Below are 18,589 nucleotides of genomic sequence, written 5' to 3' on the forward strand. Positions count from 1 at the left end.
TAGTTGAATAGTGGAAGATCCATCTTTTGAACCCAGACCTTCTAATTCTCACTCAAGGTTTTTACAATGGCGCCACAATGCTCCTGAATCTTTTCTTTATGAACACTGCCGATCTGCTTTATTTATTCCTTACCTCTGCCTCAAGTAATATAACCCATAGAATTTCGTGGTTACCCTTGCCAGTAAGTGGTTAATCTCACTGAGCTAAAGGCCCTGGAAACTTCTGGGAGGGAGCCAGGTGAGCAAAGAGAGGAGATAAAGGCAGCACCTGCCCATGGGTTTGGAACAGCCTGGGGACATGGAGAGAATGTAAACACATTCTGCAAATCTTATTGTCTGACTCTGTGCCAGCGTCTTTTGGGTTCTTGTCATGGAAAATATTTCCTCTGAGGTCATTCAATGAGCAAAGGAGCACTGAATACCCTCCAGGGTGCCAACTCTGTCCCTGCTTTTGTCCAGATTAAATAAGCAAGAGACTAACATTTCATGGGCCTAGAAGGTTGCCTTTCAACAATACATGCTCTAAGGTAGGGGAAAAGGAGACATTAAGAAAATAGATCATGTTGTTCTGAATTGCTCTCTCCCCTTGCATGCCCGCCTCCTCCCACTCACAGCCTCCCTCTGTTTGCTCACCCATACTTACAAGCACACACCCTGCGTTTAGAGCAGGAGTTAATGTCTGTGCTTCCTCATAAATCTCGGTTTGGTGCCTCGAGCTATGTTTTTAATTCTGTGGTGGAGCTTTGAGATTTGAGATGAGTAGAAAGGAGGGGCGGCTGATGGAGGTAATAATGAAAGCTGCCATCTCTCCTTCTAGGGAGCTAGGCGTCCTCATTCAGTTCTGCTAACAGGTAGGTTAGTCCCTTAACAGAGACTCTTTGGAGGCCAGGGTAGAAGGAGAGTGAGGAGTCCAGGGAGAGGAAGCCAGCTATGTTGCCCTATGCAAGAGGACATGTGGCTTCTCCCTGAAGAAAGAAGAATGCACGGAATGAGCATGTTAACTCAGACTGAGTACTGACTGGCATATTTTCTAGTTCAGTTAAAAACGACTTAGAGGAGAGGAGTCCTTCCTGTCAAAAATAGTTTATTCTCTTACAAAGTTGGGTATCAAAGAATGTTTTTCCTTCTTCCAACCTGCAGCCACTTTTGTGTCGTTAGCCCTATTTGTTTTTCGCGACTGTGTGCTTTGCCCCTAGTACGAGCAGTTTCTACTGTGTAAAGCTCACCCCTTCGGCATGTCTTTGCTTTTTTGTGTGTAGAAAGTAAAACTTCTATTGGTCTGCTATGATGATTTAAAGTAGTAATTGCTCTGGTCTTCTATCCTGCCAACAACGGTGTTTGAGTAGAATTCTGAATGTGAGTCACTGAGTGAAACTTGTAATTAACATGACTAAAGTAAGAACTGCGATCTTTGAAAATTCTAGTCTCAGTTACATATCTATAAAATAAAAGAATTAGAATCTGACCTCTCCAAAAGGCCTTCCAACTCAGAGAGCTTAGAATCCTAAAAATCCATGACTATTACAAACCTTCTTCTGCCAAGTCCATATAGGACCCTTCCCCTGCCTCTGCCTCTTTCTGGGAGGCTTTGGAACTTACTAGAAGTAAAGAGTACATTGCCCTTCTTACTTCCACTACTGTGGGAATGGAGGCCAGATCCAGTTGGTTTCCTTGAGGATAGAAAGTGGGAAAAATTGTAATAAGTGATCCTCTATTTCTGTAATGAGACTTGCAAGTTTCTATTTGTGCTTTTTGAAGTCTGGGAACAAATTGATAGTAAAATTGGCTCATGGATTGTCAGATCATGGACTTGGAGAGTTCAGGCACTGAGTCTTATTCATTTCTCTATACCCTGCATAGAGACTGTGCTAAGGAAATGATGGAAATGAAAATAGAGAACTTTGGAATGTTTTAGAGAATCAGCTCTGAGGTGATTTAAAAGATTATTTTTAACCCATCAGAAAATATAATTAAGAAGTTAGGCTTATTCGGACTGAAGAAAAGAGAATTGAAGAGCTTGTTTAAGCTATCTGAATGGAAGTATTTCTGATGGATTTAAATTCAAGCAGAAATCTTACACATGAAAACACTGATGGAAGGCAGAAGCTGAACACATAAGAAGCATCCTTGGACCCAGACACAGGTAGAAGAAGAGGGATCAATAGGTGAAGACAAGCATAAAACATCCCAACACTTCCTCTGTGCTAGAGACTTGCTTCTCTAGTTTTGTTTATGTCCAGTGATTCCGGTGTTTTTCCTCTCCCTGCCCCTTTTAAAATTACATTTCACTAGTGGTTCTTGACTTGATGATCTGATTAAATCTGGTCATATTCTTTAACTTATTTCCCGTAACTACATCTATGTCTTCAAAAGTAGCTCAAAATTACTATATGGGTTAAATAAAATAAAAAATATAAGATCTCTAACAGTACAGAGTGGGTAGTATGGTACACAGTAGACACTCAATATATGCTAGTGGAACAGTGCCTTATAGAAACAAAACTTTTTATCATCCATTATCCTCTTGTTTTTCACAAAATTATTGTGACCTAAAGATCAGAAAAGTGGTGTGAAATGCCCAAAGACACAGAGCTAGTGAAAGTCATGATTTATACCGAGTATGATTACAGAAAGACAACTTCCAAATATTTATTTTCTTGATTATTTGGTGTTGGCAATCTACTTAGGACTTTAATTAACCCATCATAGCAGCTCAGTGAGAAAGACCCAGTCTTCCTCTTTTTTCTTTTCTTTTTTTTTTGCGACAGAGTCTCACTCTGTTGCCCGGGCTGAAGTGCAGTGGCATGATCTCGGCTCACTGCAACCACTGCCTCCTGGGTTCAAGTGATTCTCCTGCCTTGGCCTCCCAAGTAGCTAGGATTACAGGCTCCTGCCACCACACCCAGCTAATTTATGTATTTTTAGTAGAGACAGGGGTTTCACCAAGTTGACCAGGCTGGTCTCAAACTCCTGACCTCAGGTGATCCACCCGCCTCAGTCTCCCAAAGTGCTGGGATTACAGGCGTGAGCCACCGAACCTGGCCAAAGACCCAGTCTTCTTACCCTGACAACTTAACTTGTTTGTAATTGTCTCCTTCACATCCAGTGCTTCCTTATTTTCCTATAGTCTCAAAATTGCTCATATTGAGTATATTTAAGAATGCATAGTTGGCTTTGAGACAGAGGTTTTCTTCTGATAACTGACCGGATCCCTAGGCAGGCTTTTACCACCCATGAATGATGGCAGCCTCCTCAGAGCAATTCTTTTAACTTTGTGTCTATTGGAAATAAGACGATGTTATGCAATAGCAGGGCTTTAGCTTTGAATATATTTCGTACCTTAGCCCAGAATGGTGAAAAGACCCCTGAATGAGGTCTCCAGAAACCAGGACTCTTGCCAGCTCATCCCTGTCCTGTAGTGATGCTTTGGGAAAGTTCTGGTACTTTCTGAGTCTCAGTTTTTTCCATCTACAGAAAGGAAGCACTAGGCTATAGCTTCCAAGAGCCCTTCTAGCTCTGACACCTTATCTGCAATTCCACCAAGAAATAACTTTTCCATGTTTGTAGAATGTTGTGGTAGGTCCTGAAAGCCCCTTGGAATGATAGGATAGTACTTGGTGTGGCCTTTGCAGTAGACGACTTGTTCTGCTCAGTGGAGCTAATTAGATGCCTCTAAACTAGAGAATTCATACCCCAAGACTGCTTATGGATGTTGTATGTACCCAGCCAGATGATTGTTACTGGCATCATGACCATAGTTGCCTCCACTCTTCACACAGTGACTGAGGTCATGGAATGTCTCAATATAGAGACACTCTATAAAACAGATGAGGAAGTCATATTTTTTCTAAATATGGGAAGACATATTCAGAAGATTCAGAAAGAGAAATGATTCAGATTCAGAAATAAATTCAGAAAGAGAAATAAGCTTTCCCATAGTTGTGTAACGTTAAGTGTCAAAATCGAGACTGTATCACAGGACTCCTGGACATCCAGCTCACCTCACTTTTACTCCACTCTGTTACCTCCAAGGATTTCTTTCATGTGAGTACAAGTTACTATTTAAAAAAAGTATTTCTAATCATAAAGGCATCTGCAGTCTCCATGACTGTTCTAATGGTATTTGACAAAAGAGAAGATGATAGTCTTTCATAGCACTCTGATACTAACGGCTCTGCTGGATGGCCTGATAAACCCCACCCTTGGAGAGATAACTTAGCTTTAGATTAATCTTCCTAGTTTTCACCTCTGGAGCTCAGGAAAGAAGGTTGGCTGAACTTGTATATTTGGAAGTATACAACATCTCTGAGAAAGGTCCTTGTTATACTCAGATTGACTGGTTATTTAGAAATAGGGTCACTCGTGAATTTCATGCTCAAACTTCATCTGAGGTTTCCCTAAGGTAGAAGAATATAATGTGTACTTGTTAGGCAAGCTCTCTTGGCAGATTTTCATCCCCTTTGGATAAAAGCAAAATTGCACTCAGCACATAAATTGACATATGAAGCAGTAAATAATTCCATTGTGCAAATTGTTTTAATGGACTCAATCCAGAATGCTCCATTAAGCGGCACACATAGAATATTCATTGAGTTTAGAGTTTATTGTCAGGCCAGAAAATCAGTGCTGGGGATAATAAATGCCAACATGCCAGCTGAGAAGGAGAGGGAGAAAGAAAATTTTAGAGGTATATTTATCTTCTATTTTCTATTCTTCTCAATATTTTATTTCCTCTGTTTTTTTTCCCCTACATTCTTTTTTTGTTTGTTTGTTTGGTTTCTTTTTTTTTTTTTTTTTTCCTTCTTGGGCAAAGGATTAAGTACAAAAAGAAAGGAGGGTGTCAGTTTTCAAATATAATCATCAAAAATCTGAGAACTGGCCAGCAGAACGTTTCAGGGACTTTTCTTACTTTCCTTTTGTGAGAAAAGTTCAGGTATTAACCAATTGGGGAGTGGAGTGTTATATGCATTTGTATGAAATTGTGCTTATACAAGCTCCACATGGATAAACATTCAGAAACCATAGCAGCATTCCCGAAGGAATCCTTCCTTAATACAGGAAGTGGCAGTTTTGTGAAGGCACCGCAATTAAGCTCTGTTTTTCATTCCAGAAATCCCAGGATTTAATTTTTAGACAAAATGAGACATCTGTGATGTTCCATAGGGCTGTTTAGAATTACAGGCAACTTAGTTTCCACGCTTGTCGAATGCAAGGTACCTGAGTTTGGCTTAAGGTACCTGAGTTTGGCTTAACCTCCGGGCATCTCTTTGCATTCAGAGATATCTAAAACCACAAATCATAAATTCTGATGGACACGTGTGACAGAGGCCTCAGAAACATGGTTTTGTTATTCAGTGTGGCCGCAACTCCTCTGCCATGAGTTCTCTCCCTGTTGTCTCAAGCTTACTTTCTCTTGCTCTGCACTTAGGTTCACTAAATGACCAGGCCTGGGTTATGGCAGAGTGACTTCCTTCCACATCTTGTGGATTAAGACTGTGAACTTAACAGGAAGGGGCAGGCACAGTCTTTCTACAAGCTTTGACATGTTTGTTGCTGTAATTTCACTGAATGGAATGTGTGCAGAGAATAGAGGACAATGCGATTCAGAATCTGAAGTCGCAGAACATTTTGAGTTGGTCATCATCCCCCTCAAAAATCATGTATGTTCTACCATTCGAGAAGTCCCATGTCTTTTCTTAGTCAGTTCTTGCTTTTGTGGAAACTGTTATTGTCATGGCATCTCCTTTCTTCTGGAAACCGTCTCCCATCTGAACTGTTCTGTTACTGTTCACCTCTTTGATACCTCCTCTCTTTCTCTTAATTCTTACCATCAGAATCTTGGCGTGACGTCAATATCCATATTTCCAGCTCTGGCCACTGTTCTGAGTATCAGACTCACATTTCCAAGTAGGTGTTTCCCACATAGAATTCCTCCAAACACCTGGAATTTCCTATGTTTAAAACCAAATTCACCTTTTCTTCTCACCCCTAAAATCCTTTGAACAGTTTAACTAGCTGGGAGTTAAGGCACTTAGCAGCAATATGAAGGCTGACTGATGTATTACATTCTATTTTTTATCTTTTTTTTTTTGGAAATGGAAATGACTAATCTAATGGAAAACCCCTTTCTTGTAGGAGACAAGGAGAAGGCCTTAGGATCTACTGGGGGAGTCCAGAGGAGCAGTCCCTACTGTCCCGCTGGAACCCATGGTCTACTGAAGTTCCTTATGCTACTTTCACTGAGCATCCTATGAAATACACCAGTGAGAAATTCCTTGAAATTTGCAAGGTAGGAGGCATCTTGGGTATTACTCTTAGATTAGCTTTGTCGCTGGAGTTATGTGCTTCTAGAGACATGTACTCCTAAACAAAACATAAAATAAAACCAGCAATTTATATAAACAAAAACAGTAATAGGTTTATAGATTTTTTAGTAAAGAGTCAGTCTGTTTTTATATGTAAATATAAATATATATTTATATATAACATGCTGCTTTCCCCTTGCTAATTGCATGCATTACCTGCAGGGTATATATACTTTCCCGCATAGAATCACATTCTAATTATTTTATTCAGGGAAGTGTGGAATAGTATAAAGCATAGTTTGATGTGGTTCAATGTGTGGTCATGCTTGATTAAGTCACTTCTCTTTCTGAGCCTTGGTAGTCTCACCTCTAAAATGAGGATAATGAGCACTGCCTTTCCTCCCAACCTCACTGGACCATTATAAGGTTAAATAGAATGATGTGTGTATAAATACTCCATGAAGTGTAAAGCTATTCAGAATTTCTTTGTCTTTAAATTTCATCTCATCAAGCAGATTTTAGACTCATTTCTAAAGGGAACAGTTTTCTATTATTCTCTCACCTCCCCTGGGTATCTTAAGCAGTACTGAGACATTCTAGGTAGTCAAGAAGTAAAACAGTTGGAGCTGAAAATGTAGTGAAAGATCAAGCTTTGTATTTTCAATAAAACCAAATATACACATGAGTGCACTTATAGACCTAGAAATTCCTACCTTCTCTGTCCTTTTTATGTTTGCTTTTATATTATATCATTCATTTCAGAATATGACAATTCTTTATTTGCTATGAATTCAAAACTTGGCAATCTGCATCTAAAGACTTTCTGTGGTTGATGGCATATATTATGTTTCTTGCATTAAACATACCTATTCATGCAAGTGTAAATATATATGTATGTGTGTGAAAATATTTTAAATTGATAGGTTCTGGGGATTTTAAAAAGAATTTGAGGCAACGTATATTTGATTACAGTCTAGATGGAGTCTTCATTCCCCCCTAATTCATAGATGAAATGACCTTGAATCACATTATTCTCCCATGGAAAGTCAATGTTCCTCTCAAGAATTATGCAGATGTCCTCAGGGATTTATAATGTCCTGGTTTCCCTCAGGCTTCAAGCTGTTATTGACACTAAACCAGCTTGGCATATGGATCATGTTGCCACTCTGTGGAGCGCTCCTATGTCACAGTTTCTCAACCCAAGCATCAACATCAGCCCCTAGCCTGACTCTTTACCACCGAAAGCCAAAAAACCAAACAATCAGGCCGGGCACCGTAGCTCAAGCCTGTAATCCCAGCACTTTGGGAGGCCGAGAGCCGAGGATGTGCGCAATCACGGAGGTCAGGAAGATCGAGGACCATCCGGCTATCCCGGGGGTGAAACCCCGCTCTCTACCAAAAAAAAATACAAAACTAGCCGGGGGCGAAGGTGGCGGGCACCTGTAGTCCCAGCTACTTGGGGAGGCTGAGGCAGGAGGAATGGCATAAAACCCGGGATGCGGAGGCTTGCAGGTGAGCTGAGGAATCCGGCCACTGCACTCCAGCCCAGGGCGGCAGGAGCGAGACTCCGTCTCAAAAAAAAAAAAAAAAAAAAAAAAAAAAAAAAAAAAAAAACAATTCATAAGAACAACCTAACACCTACTTGAAGGCAAGAATATGAGAATAGACTCATCGAGGGCTTCAGGGAGGTAGAGTGGGAATTTTCATCCTGCTCTTGCCCCGAACTTCAAATGCAATATCAGACTTCTCTGTTTCTAGCTCTTATTAATAATAACACATTAATACATTGTTCCATAATCTTCAAAGTCTGTTTCAAAAATTATTATTAACAATGCAGAACACTTTATGTTTCTTTTTAAAAACATCTGTTAATCCAAGATAAAGAGCTTAATAACCTATTTTCCCAAAGACATTTTCCTGCTTTAAAGGTCATCTGGTTCCGACCATTAAAATAATATGTATTTTTGAATGAATAGTAATTGTACTTTATTGTAAATCAAAATCAATACTAACTGCCTTAGTTGGTACATCCATCATTTCCTGGGCCAAGTCTTCTCTTATTCCCCATACCTGGTACATTAGATGGTTATTCCCTGAATGCCCTTTGTGGGAAGAAGTTCAGCGTAAGGAATTAAAGAGCAAGTTCTATAAACTGCAGATAAATAACACTGTCACATTCTAACATCTGTTTGTGCTTTATCTTATTCTGCTATATATAAATACAATCAAATAGTGCAAAAAGAAAGATGAAAAGTAAAATATCAAAGAGGGTATGGAATATTATTTTCCAAATACCCATGAATGGAATTAGTAGACTAGAGCATTGGGTTTTGCCCCAGCCTTCCCAGTGGCAAAGGCTGAATAGGAAATTGATGTTCATGTAGCTCTTGCTGGATGGAAGTAAGAATAGCAGGTGGGACGCACGTGCACACACACATGAACTTGATAGACGGTTGGTTGACTTTTAACCAATCAAACTACTTCGTGGATCTGTTAAGTGTATTTTCTTTAAGGCTTTTCTCCTTAAATTATTATTCTAAAGTTTTTAATCTTTTTTTTTTTCCTTTAGCAATAGTCTGGCACTTTCATTTGCCAAGCCATTTCTTATTCAAAGGCCACCCAAAGTCCCAGCTCTCTAGGAAAACAAATGATTTCCATCTGGAATGTGAGAGGATGAGTACTTTGATCCAGGTTTTGTGTCTTAGTTTCTCTTTTGTTGTTGGTTTTATGTCACAAAATTATTTCTGTTTAGGACATTTTCCAAGACTGGCTTTGATTAAGACCCAGTCATATTAATGTAAAAGAATAAATAAGAGGAAAGATAATTTGGGGGATCTAGAATTTTTTTATGTGAATATTTTGGCAAAACATGAGATTTTAAAAGGGTTTAATAAACTGGTTTTCCATCTCTCTGATGAATGAATTAAAAGTAGAATATGGGGAAAATGCATAACTAAATCAAATACCTGAAGCAATTTAATTCAGTTTAAGAAAACTATTGTTCTCACGGGGAGGGAATACTGTAGAGCTGAGTTATACAATCAAAACTTTCAAATTATTTACAATCTAATGGAACAAATTATTATTTTAAAATACATGAAAATATTCAAACTTATTCTTATACAGTGTCATTTCTTCTACTGTATCTAGAATCTCTTTATTCAAGAGATTTTTCTAACACCAACAAAGTGCAGGTATTATGACTGTTGTTGAGGATACAAACAGAAATGAGACAAGGTTCCTGCCTTTGGGGAAGGCGGTGCTTAACAGAGGAGGCAGATGAAAATGCAAATATTTTTAAGAGTTCTAATTAACTGAAACTGAAGTTTGGATCAAGCAACAAGGAAAGGAGGTACGTAAAAGTATACAGAAGGTTCTTAGATCAAGAGTAATTTGGTTTAACTGGAGTTTAATGTTACGTAGTCCCCACTATAGTTATAATGGCTTAGCTAACAGTTATAAGAGCCTAAACTAAGTTAGGAGCAGTAGGAAGGGAGAGAAGATGAGGAGATTTTGAGTTATTCAAGAAGTAACTGACAGGATATTGAAGACAATGAAGAAGTCAAAGATGACAAGGTTTCAGGATTGGGTAGATGGTGATTCCATTAATTTGATTGCAGAAAACTGGAAAAAGTAGGTTTGGGGACTCAGCTTATGACATGTTGAGTTTGAAACATGTTGCATTTCTATAGAACTTGGCGTCAGGTTGGTTGTCAGGCAGTTAGAAATTTAGGTCTGAAGCTTAGTAGAGAAAGCTGCACTGGTGATATAGGTTTGAGATTACACAACATTGGGCCAAAGCTGAGTAGTCATGGGGCTGGTGGTTCGGGAAGGTACCCAAAGAAAGAGCATTAATGGACATAATGACGTTCAAATTCAAATTTACTCTATGTCTAAGTCTGTTAGCATTTATTGATTAAATTGCTGTAAAGTTTATACAATGCTATGTCAAAATATACTATTCCCATCTCACTAACTCTATACCACTTCCACATCTGGCAAATATGGTGGTCAAGTGGCCTCTTCCCAGACAGTCTTGCTTATCTCCCTGCTTCACCAAATGTTTCCAATCTGTTCATGTACATACTTTGTGTTACTCATATAAAACAATTGTGAAAATATAAAATAAAATAGCTTTTGGCACTGCTTTTAATATGAGATATAAAAAGTATCTAGTGCACTATTACATAATTGTACTTTATATCTATTGATTACAGTTGGAATAATATTTTCATGTAATTCAACCAATAAAACCCCTGTAAGATAAGGATAGGCGTCTTTGTTTTAAAAATGAGAACACTTGAGCCATGTGTGGTGGTGGCCTATGCCAGTAATCCCAGTGACTCAGGAGGCTAAGGTGGGAGGATTGCTTGAGGTCAGAAGTTCAAGACCAGCCTAGGCAACATAGTAAGACCATGTCTTTAAAAAAATTTAATAAAATAAATTAATGAGACATGGTGGCATGTACCTGTGTTCCCATTCTGGTTACCTATAATCCCAGCTACTTGGAAGGCTGAGGCAAGAGGATTGCTTAAGCCCAGGAGTTCGAGTCTGCAGTGAACTATGATTATACCACTGCACTCCAACCTGGATGATAGAGCAAGATTTTGTCTCTTTAAAGAAAATGAGGATACTTATTCAGAGGGATTAAGTGACTGAGGTCATATAGTAATAGTTCTATGTCATACCCGGTTTCCTAATATTCAGGGAAATGGGTATAAGCCTGAAAGAATTGTGTGTGTGTGTGTGTGTGTGTGTGTGTGTGTGTGTGTGCATGAGAGAGAGAGAGAAAGAGAAAGTGAGTGAGAGAGAAGGAGAGAGATTGTGTGTACATTTGTATTAATTGATGTGATATGGTATAATATTATATCTCATAACCTGGCTCAATTATCCTCAATTATTTCATCTACTTTGTATTTGTAACTTGTAGCCTTATCTTTTCTTTTTTAACCATCGCTTTGCTGGGTTCCTGGAGTATGCAGAGAGTACTCCTGGGAAGGACTAGTACTGAACCCAGAACTGATGAATAGCAGTGAACGCATTATGAGTACTCTGTAACCATAATGATCTACAGACCAACCCTTTGTACTCTTTTCTTGTATTTCTATCCATCTTTTCAAGGGGATCATGCAAATGAACCAATGTTTTAGCAATCAAATTTAACTTTATATTCTTAGCCCTTTGTTTGCCTTTTACATCAATTCAACAAATATTCATTGAGTACCTACCTGGCAGTGACTATCACATGATGAGAAATATTCTGGATTACCAAGAAGACTAAAACTGATTTTGCCCTACAGATACTTATGGCATAGTGGGAGGAGGCAGGAAAGACTTTCACAAATTATAATTTAAAGTGCTAAGATTGTAAATAGGGGGATTCACAGGGTGTTATAGGGGCCCAAAAGTGGGAACAGGTAAGTCCAAAAGTTACAAGTCTGATGACATTTGATATGAAACTCAAGGTATGGGTGATTTAAACATCAAAGAAGGTGGGAAAAGACATTTTAAGTAGAGGAAACATGTTTAAAAGCTGCAAATTACAAACGTATACAAAATGTTCTCCAATAAAGACTAATTCAGTTTAGCTAAGTTTAAAGTGCACTTGTGTGTGTGCACATATGTGCATGTGTTCAGAGAGGAGGGTTGGGGGATGGGATAGGATGAGGATGGAAATTACGATGAGTAAAACCTCTCCTGTGTAAGAAAAAAGAAGCTACTGCCTCTTCTTACTTCTCTCTACACACTTGAATTTATAGTCACAGGGTCTCTGTAAGGATAATTCCAGAAAAAAATGTGCAAGGATGATATATACAGTCTGTCCAGCAGTGTGACTTCTCAAGTGATTTCAAGTACTGGGTATTGGACGGGTGTGCCCTCTATGACAGGAGACTTCCTTCCACACACAGGGAGGCTGAAACCTGTAGCCTGCAGGCTCGGAAAACCAGCTCAACTGAGGAATGTGGGCCTACAGGCATGAAACCTGGTCTCTTTACCCAGTGTAAACAGGAAGCAAGTGATGGTTGTCATAAGGAAAACTGAGACTCTAGGCAATGAACTGTTGGCAGGCAGCACCTAAAGCAAACCTGTGGACCAGGCGCTCAGCTGGTAAATAATTGGTGGAAAGTCAAGAATAATACCGCGTTCCCCCTGCCCCCACCACGCACACTGCTATAACTGCTATACTTTATCCTAACCAACACACAACCCCTGTGTAACTGGAGTTATTAAAATCTGAGCCTCTGTATTTGGGACTTAAATAAAAGAGAGAGCCAGAGGTGGGTGCATAAAAGCTTTTAGGGAAAAGTATGTGGCTGGTGGTATTCATATCAGATGACACAGCGTTCCTGTCACATAGATTTGGTTCAGGTGCTTGAAATGCTCAAGAGCCAGCTCAGGGACTTGGCCTTTTGTCTGCCCCTCCTTCAATGCACTGCTTGTCACCCTGCTTGTCTCTCTGTAACCATGTCCTCCCCTGGCTTTGAAGGGGATCCTAGAAATGACTGGAAATGAAGTCCATCTGACTCCAATGAAATGCCAGATCCACTGAGCATGAAATAGTGCCAACTTTTACTTTCTAGCACTTTGATTTTGAGTTCCACAGAGGATTCTCAAGAAATGAAGTTTATGATGAAGCCTGAGGAAGCATTCAATAATCCAACTGGACAAGATTTACTGATCTATGAAAAGGGATCCTGATAATCCAGAGTGTTGCAATAGAATTGTTGAGATGAATTATACTTTGATTTTTAAGAGATCATGGTTTGATAAGGATGATGAGGATGATGTCAGTGATGATTAAGCAGTTATTATTTATTGATTCCTGGCAACAAGCTTCCTTTATGGCCTTTGCAATATAACTCCAAATTTCAGGCTCATCTCATTCTGCTTTCCTAATCCTTTATATAATATATGAGCACACAAGTGCATGTGTGTGCACACCTCTATTCACAGCATGTATACAAACCCTTTATTTCGCTTAATCTTTTCAACTACCTGATAAATTTGATGCTATTAATATTCTTATTTTATGGCAAAGGAACTATAAAATTCAGCAAAGTTGAATAACTTGCCTGAAGTCACACAGCTATGCGAGTGCCATAGTTCCAACTTAAGACCAGCTCGGCCTGATCCTATACTTCCTTTAGCTCAGTGGTTTTCAAGAGAGGGTGATTTTGCCCATGGGGGACATTTAACAATGTCCCAGTGTCCCAGTGAGATATTACTGGTTGTCACGTCTGGGGTGGAAGCCTGTCTAGTATATGGGGGGTGAAGGATAGGGAGGCTGATTAACATCCTAACATGCAGAAGACATTCTCTCCCATAGCAAAAAATTGTCTGGCCTAAAATAGCAATAGTCCCAAGGTGAAGAAACTTTGTTTTAGCTGTACAGACAGCTACATGTGTGACTCTACTTCATAGAAAACCAGGTGAGATATTTGAATGAAGGTATAGGTAAAGGAAAAACATAAGAGAAAAAAAAAGGTTGACTTTTCCCTTGAGTCTGTGGGAAGACATTGTGGAAGATACAGGATTTAAGCCTGGTTTTGAGAGACGTGTTGGAGAGTGGGCACTATAGATCTTTTTGAATTAAATCATTGATTGCCAGAGCAAAAGTTTCCTAGGCAAGTGATTTTCATTTAAAAAGAAGCCTTTTGGAAATAAAATCTTACTTGGAACTCAAATATATAAAACTGATGATAAAAATAGAGCAGCTCTGATGTGATTGAAGAGACTAAAACAAGTTACCTGGTTGACTTTTGACTTTTTGTTGACATCCTCTCCCCAAACCCTCAGGTACCTGTTGTCCCAACATTATTCACAATAGCACTTCCTTTCTTTTCAAAAGAATTTAGATCTGGATGATAAATTATATGTAGTCACCCAATCTATGAGGAGATCTAGTGTTCTAAAGAACATGGTTTAAAAATTAATGAATGTAATATTATCTCCATTTTGCAAGTGAGGAACAAGAATTCTTCCCTAAATATCAGAATTTTAAAACTAAATTTTCTAAAAATTAGAATTTTATAATCCTGCTCATAACAGCAATGTTATAAAGACAGGACTTCAGGAGTTAAGTCAGGAAACCTGTGTCAGGCCTCTGAGCCAAAGCTAAGCCATTGTATCCCCTGTGACCTGCACGTACACATCCAGATGTCCAGTTCCTGCCTTAACTGATGACATTCCACCACAAAAGAAGTGAAAATGGTCTGTTCCTGCCTTAACTGATGACATTACCTTGTGAGATTCCTTTTCCTGGCTCATCCTGGCTCAAAAGCTCCCCTACTGAGCACCTTGTGACCCCCACCCCTACCCCCCAGAGAACAACCTGAGTCCAAGCCCTTGCTCAATCATTTACTAGTTATTTGGTACTGGGCAGATCCCTGTAACATTTAGATCCTCAGTTTACCTACCAGATCCCCTCTACTTTGCCCACAATGCCTAGTATCTTATCCAGTAAGAATTTCCTGAATTTAATTCCTACTCTCTGTCCCATAACCTATCGCATTTAGGCTATTAGCTTCACTTTATGAATATCATTCTTGACTTCTGGGTCTGCGATGATTACTATGAAAAATTTACATACATGGACCTTTTTATCTGATTTTCTTCATGGTCCCAGATTCTACATCCAGTTGCCTATTGAAAGTCTCTAAGAGGATTTCTGGTAAGATAACTCAAACCACATGTCTGCAACAAAATCCTCCATCCCTGTATCTTACTATTTCCAATCTGTACCTCTCCTAGGCTTTCTCAACTCAGTAACAATATCACCATCTACCCAGTTGATCAGGCCAAAAATCTGGGTGTCGTTTTTTATCCTTCTCTTCTCTTCATCCCTAAATTCAGTCACACCAACAAATTCTTTGGCTCGACCCCACTGCCCCCGAAATCCCTAATTTAACCAGTTCTGATGGTCTCCACTGCTACACTGTCCAAGCCACCATCATATCTTGTCTGGACTCCCAAAGTGAATTCCAAACTCATCTTGCCTTCCTGCTTCCATTCTTAGCCCTAACAGCATTCTATTTTTGACTCCACATAGTAGCTGGAATTATTATTATTTTTAAAGTAACATTATACAACATTGAACTCCTTCTTAAAATCACATCAATCCAAAGCCCTTAATGTGGTCCTGAAGACTCTTCATGCCCTAGTGCTGCAACCTCTTTACTTTGATCCCTAGACTTCTGTCTAACAGGTCTTTTCTGTGTCCCTTGAAGAAGCTAAATTCATGCCTCCCTTACAGCTTTTGCAGGTGCTGTGTTTTCTGCTTGGAATTTCTTCTTCCCATAGCTAGCTCTTTTTCATTATGTGGGTCTCAATTGAAGTTTTACCTTCCCAGAAAGACTTGCCCTGAATACAGTAGGTGAAGTAACTCTAACTTTCCTTACTTTTTATCCCTTTGCCACATTCTATTTTCCTTCTAGAATGTATCACCCTCCAAATTTTTATTAATATTTTTTGTCTGCAATCACGAGAATGTGAGCTCCATGACAGTGAGTTTTTTTGCCTGTCTGTTCAACTTAAAATGTCTCTGGAACGTGTTGTAGGCGCTTCATTGATATTTCTTAAGTAATTTCAGATGCCCTTTCATATATCAATGACAAAGAGAGTTAGTTTACAGTACTAATACCGACGCAAATTATTTGTATACTAACAAAATCTTAAATCAGCTAAAACTAACATGGTACTTGGTAGACTTACATGGATGATAAACAAACTGAAAAATCACATATTATTTCTGACATTAAGAAGTAAAATTGGGCCTGAGGAAAGTTAGTCTTCATAGAGTTAAGCACAGTTATTAACTGTATTAACTTAATAGAGATACGTTTAACCATTTCTGTTTGAGAAGTAAGAATAACTGCAGCCCCAGGACAGGAGTCAACTTCTGTGAAGACTGACTGGGGAGGTGAGTATCTCTCAACTTAATCTACAGTAACTAACTTTGTGCCTTCTTTTTTTCTTCTTCAGTTGTCTGGGTTCATGTCTAAGCTTGTTCCCGCTATCCAGAATGCCCACAAGAATTCAACTGGATCTGGAAGCAGAAAGAAACTGATGGTGTTAACCGAACCCATTTTGATTGAGACCTACACAGGGCTGATGTCATTCATTGGAAACCGCAACAAACTTGGCTATTCCCTCGCCCGTGGGAGTATAGGTTTTGAGAGTCTTTTGGTACCATCAGTATATCATCCAAAGATATGCCACTTGAAAATTTCATTTTGACCCACCCTATTTTTAGACTGAACCAATTTTTTTAAGTAATACTTTATGATTTTGAATATTTAGTATTTCTGAAAATTTAAAAGCTTGATTGGACTGATAGATACACACTTTAGACCTCATACAGAATAACCAAATTTTCTTAAAACTAGAAAATAAATTCTGCTGAGCCTATCAAGTACTGTTATCAAATGAGTGCCTGATCATCAGCTTAGGAAAGAAGACTCTTTAAGTCCTGTTGCTTCAGCTCTCTAAATGTAGGCATTTTTTGTTTTTTTGAGGTCTTGGTCTTTAGCCCTCTTATCCTGATTTATTCTCTCATTGGGGTCTCACTGTCTCTAGTATTTTAGCTACCACTTTATACGGATGACTTCCAAATGTATATTCCCATTCCCAATATTTATTCCAAGATTCAGTTTTGCATTTCTGTCTGCTAATCATCTAAATATCAGTGTCCCAGTGGCCTCTTACATTGAGCATCATCAAAATCCTGGATTTCTCTGTGGTATTTATATGGTCCCAGTTATCCATTCCTGAAGTCCGTCAATTTTGATTTCTCTAGATTCCTTGCCAATGACATCCTATATACGATCCCATCTCTATATGGCTGCATTGTATTCCGATGCCCAGATGTCAAACTGGAAGCTCATTCTTTTATCAAAATTGTTCATCTATTCCTCCTTTCCATGCTTATAGCTGTATTATTAGATCAGGTTTTTAATTCTGCTCAACAAATTATTACCACAGCCTGTTAAATGAAATCCCTACTCCAAGGCTAACTGTTTCAATCTATCCTACATTTGGTTTCTAGCTCATTTACTTTTGCCATCTTTTGTTCAAATATATTTTCTTAATAGCAGACCTTTTTCTTCTAATGAAATCTTTTGTAGAAGCAGTATATACAAAGCAGATAAAAGTAGGATCACTGTGGTTGGAATGAAGATGAGAATGCCACAGGCATCTTTCTTTGTAGGCCTCAGAGGTGCTCCATGTGGAATGTCCATGGATCGGTTTTGAAGACCATGTTTCCAAAAACACTGTCCTGACACTCTATTCTCATTGCTCTTTTCCCTCTTATTTCCTCTTTGTCCCTTCCCAACTTAGATCTAATTTTCAACAACCCAGGAAATTATCTCATATGTTTGCATCTCTCAAGTTTCTTTTCTTTTTTATTTCAGAATCTTATTTTATCTAAATTTATTTAGAAAAAAAAGCTTTGAATGTTGACTACATAGACATTACTACAATAAGCTTTTTGCCTTTCCCAAGACTCAAAATTGACACATCTTGGTTTATATTTAAGTAGAAAATTCCAGCCAACTTTTTTTTTGACTTTTATGTGAAGTTGAAAAGCTTGCTTTTCAAAGAAGATTTGTCCTCTGATATATTTATAAACATCAATTTAATGCAGGCATTCAACCCCAAACCTTGAATAACTCTCATTTTATTTTGTCTTTGTTTACTTCCATTAATATTTTTTTATTTCCCTCTCTTCCGCCTTTACAGCACCCACTTTTTCTTCCCCCCATGATGGCAAATATTGTTATAGTCCCCAAGGCAGGGAACTTCTATTCAGACTGTAAAAGGAAATGTTGAAATCCATAGCTGTCCTGTCAACAGTAGTGGAATGAAAAGTCGTTGGATTGTTTTGGCACTGGTTCTGAAGCAGGCATAATTGGCAAATTTTTATAATACTGCTGCCCGAAATTCCCCATTTGCCTCAAGATAGTGGCATTTATTGGCAGAAGCCTCTGAAATGTCCAACACATTCTTTTGAGTTACCATTTAAGGATCAGCCTGACAATCGACTTCTCTTTGCACATTTGTCCCCTTTGTAACCTAAGCCAGACTGTTCCCAAATGACCTTCTAAAGGACACAGTGCACCATCATCAATGGAAACAGTTCAGAAAGGATGACAGGAGGGAGATGTTTCTTAGTTCTGAGAGCCAGTCTGTAACAATGGGATAAGCATTTAATGGAATCAAAGCTGTTTTGCATAAGGAGTGAACTGAGAGATGACATAAGGGTCTTTATGAATTCCCTTCACATT

At 38.7% G+C, this 18,589-nt stretch overlaps 1 protein-coding gene across 4 annotated transcripts in view; it reads left to right on the forward strand.

Moving 5' to 3' along the window:
- Positions 1–16,716, forward strand: part of TPRG1 (tumor protein p63 regulated 1) — a 150,880-nt gene extending 134,164 nt beyond the window's left edge. For all 4 annotated transcript variants that reach the window (XM_017873379.1, XM_017873378.1, XM_017873382.1 and 1 more), the window contains 2 exons: positions 6,136–6,289; positions 16,287–16,716. In XM_017873379.1, coding sequence (XP_017728868.1) covers positions 6,136–6,289; positions 16,287–16,541 — 409 coding nt within the window. In that variant the 3' untranslated portion in view covers positions 16,542–16,716. The remainder of the gene's footprint in view (positions 1–6,135; positions 6,290–16,286) is intronic.
- Positions 16,717–18,589: the final 1,873 nt, after the last annotated feature.

Source organism: Rhinopithecus bieti, unplaced genomic scaffold (assembly GCF_001698545.2).
Source record: "Rhinopithecus bieti isolate Rb0 unplaced genomic scaffold, ASM169854v2 scaffold_5626, whole genome shotgun sequence".
Taxonomy (NCBI): Eukaryota; Metazoa; Chordata; class Mammalia; order Primates; family Cercopithecidae; genus Rhinopithecus; species Rhinopithecus bieti.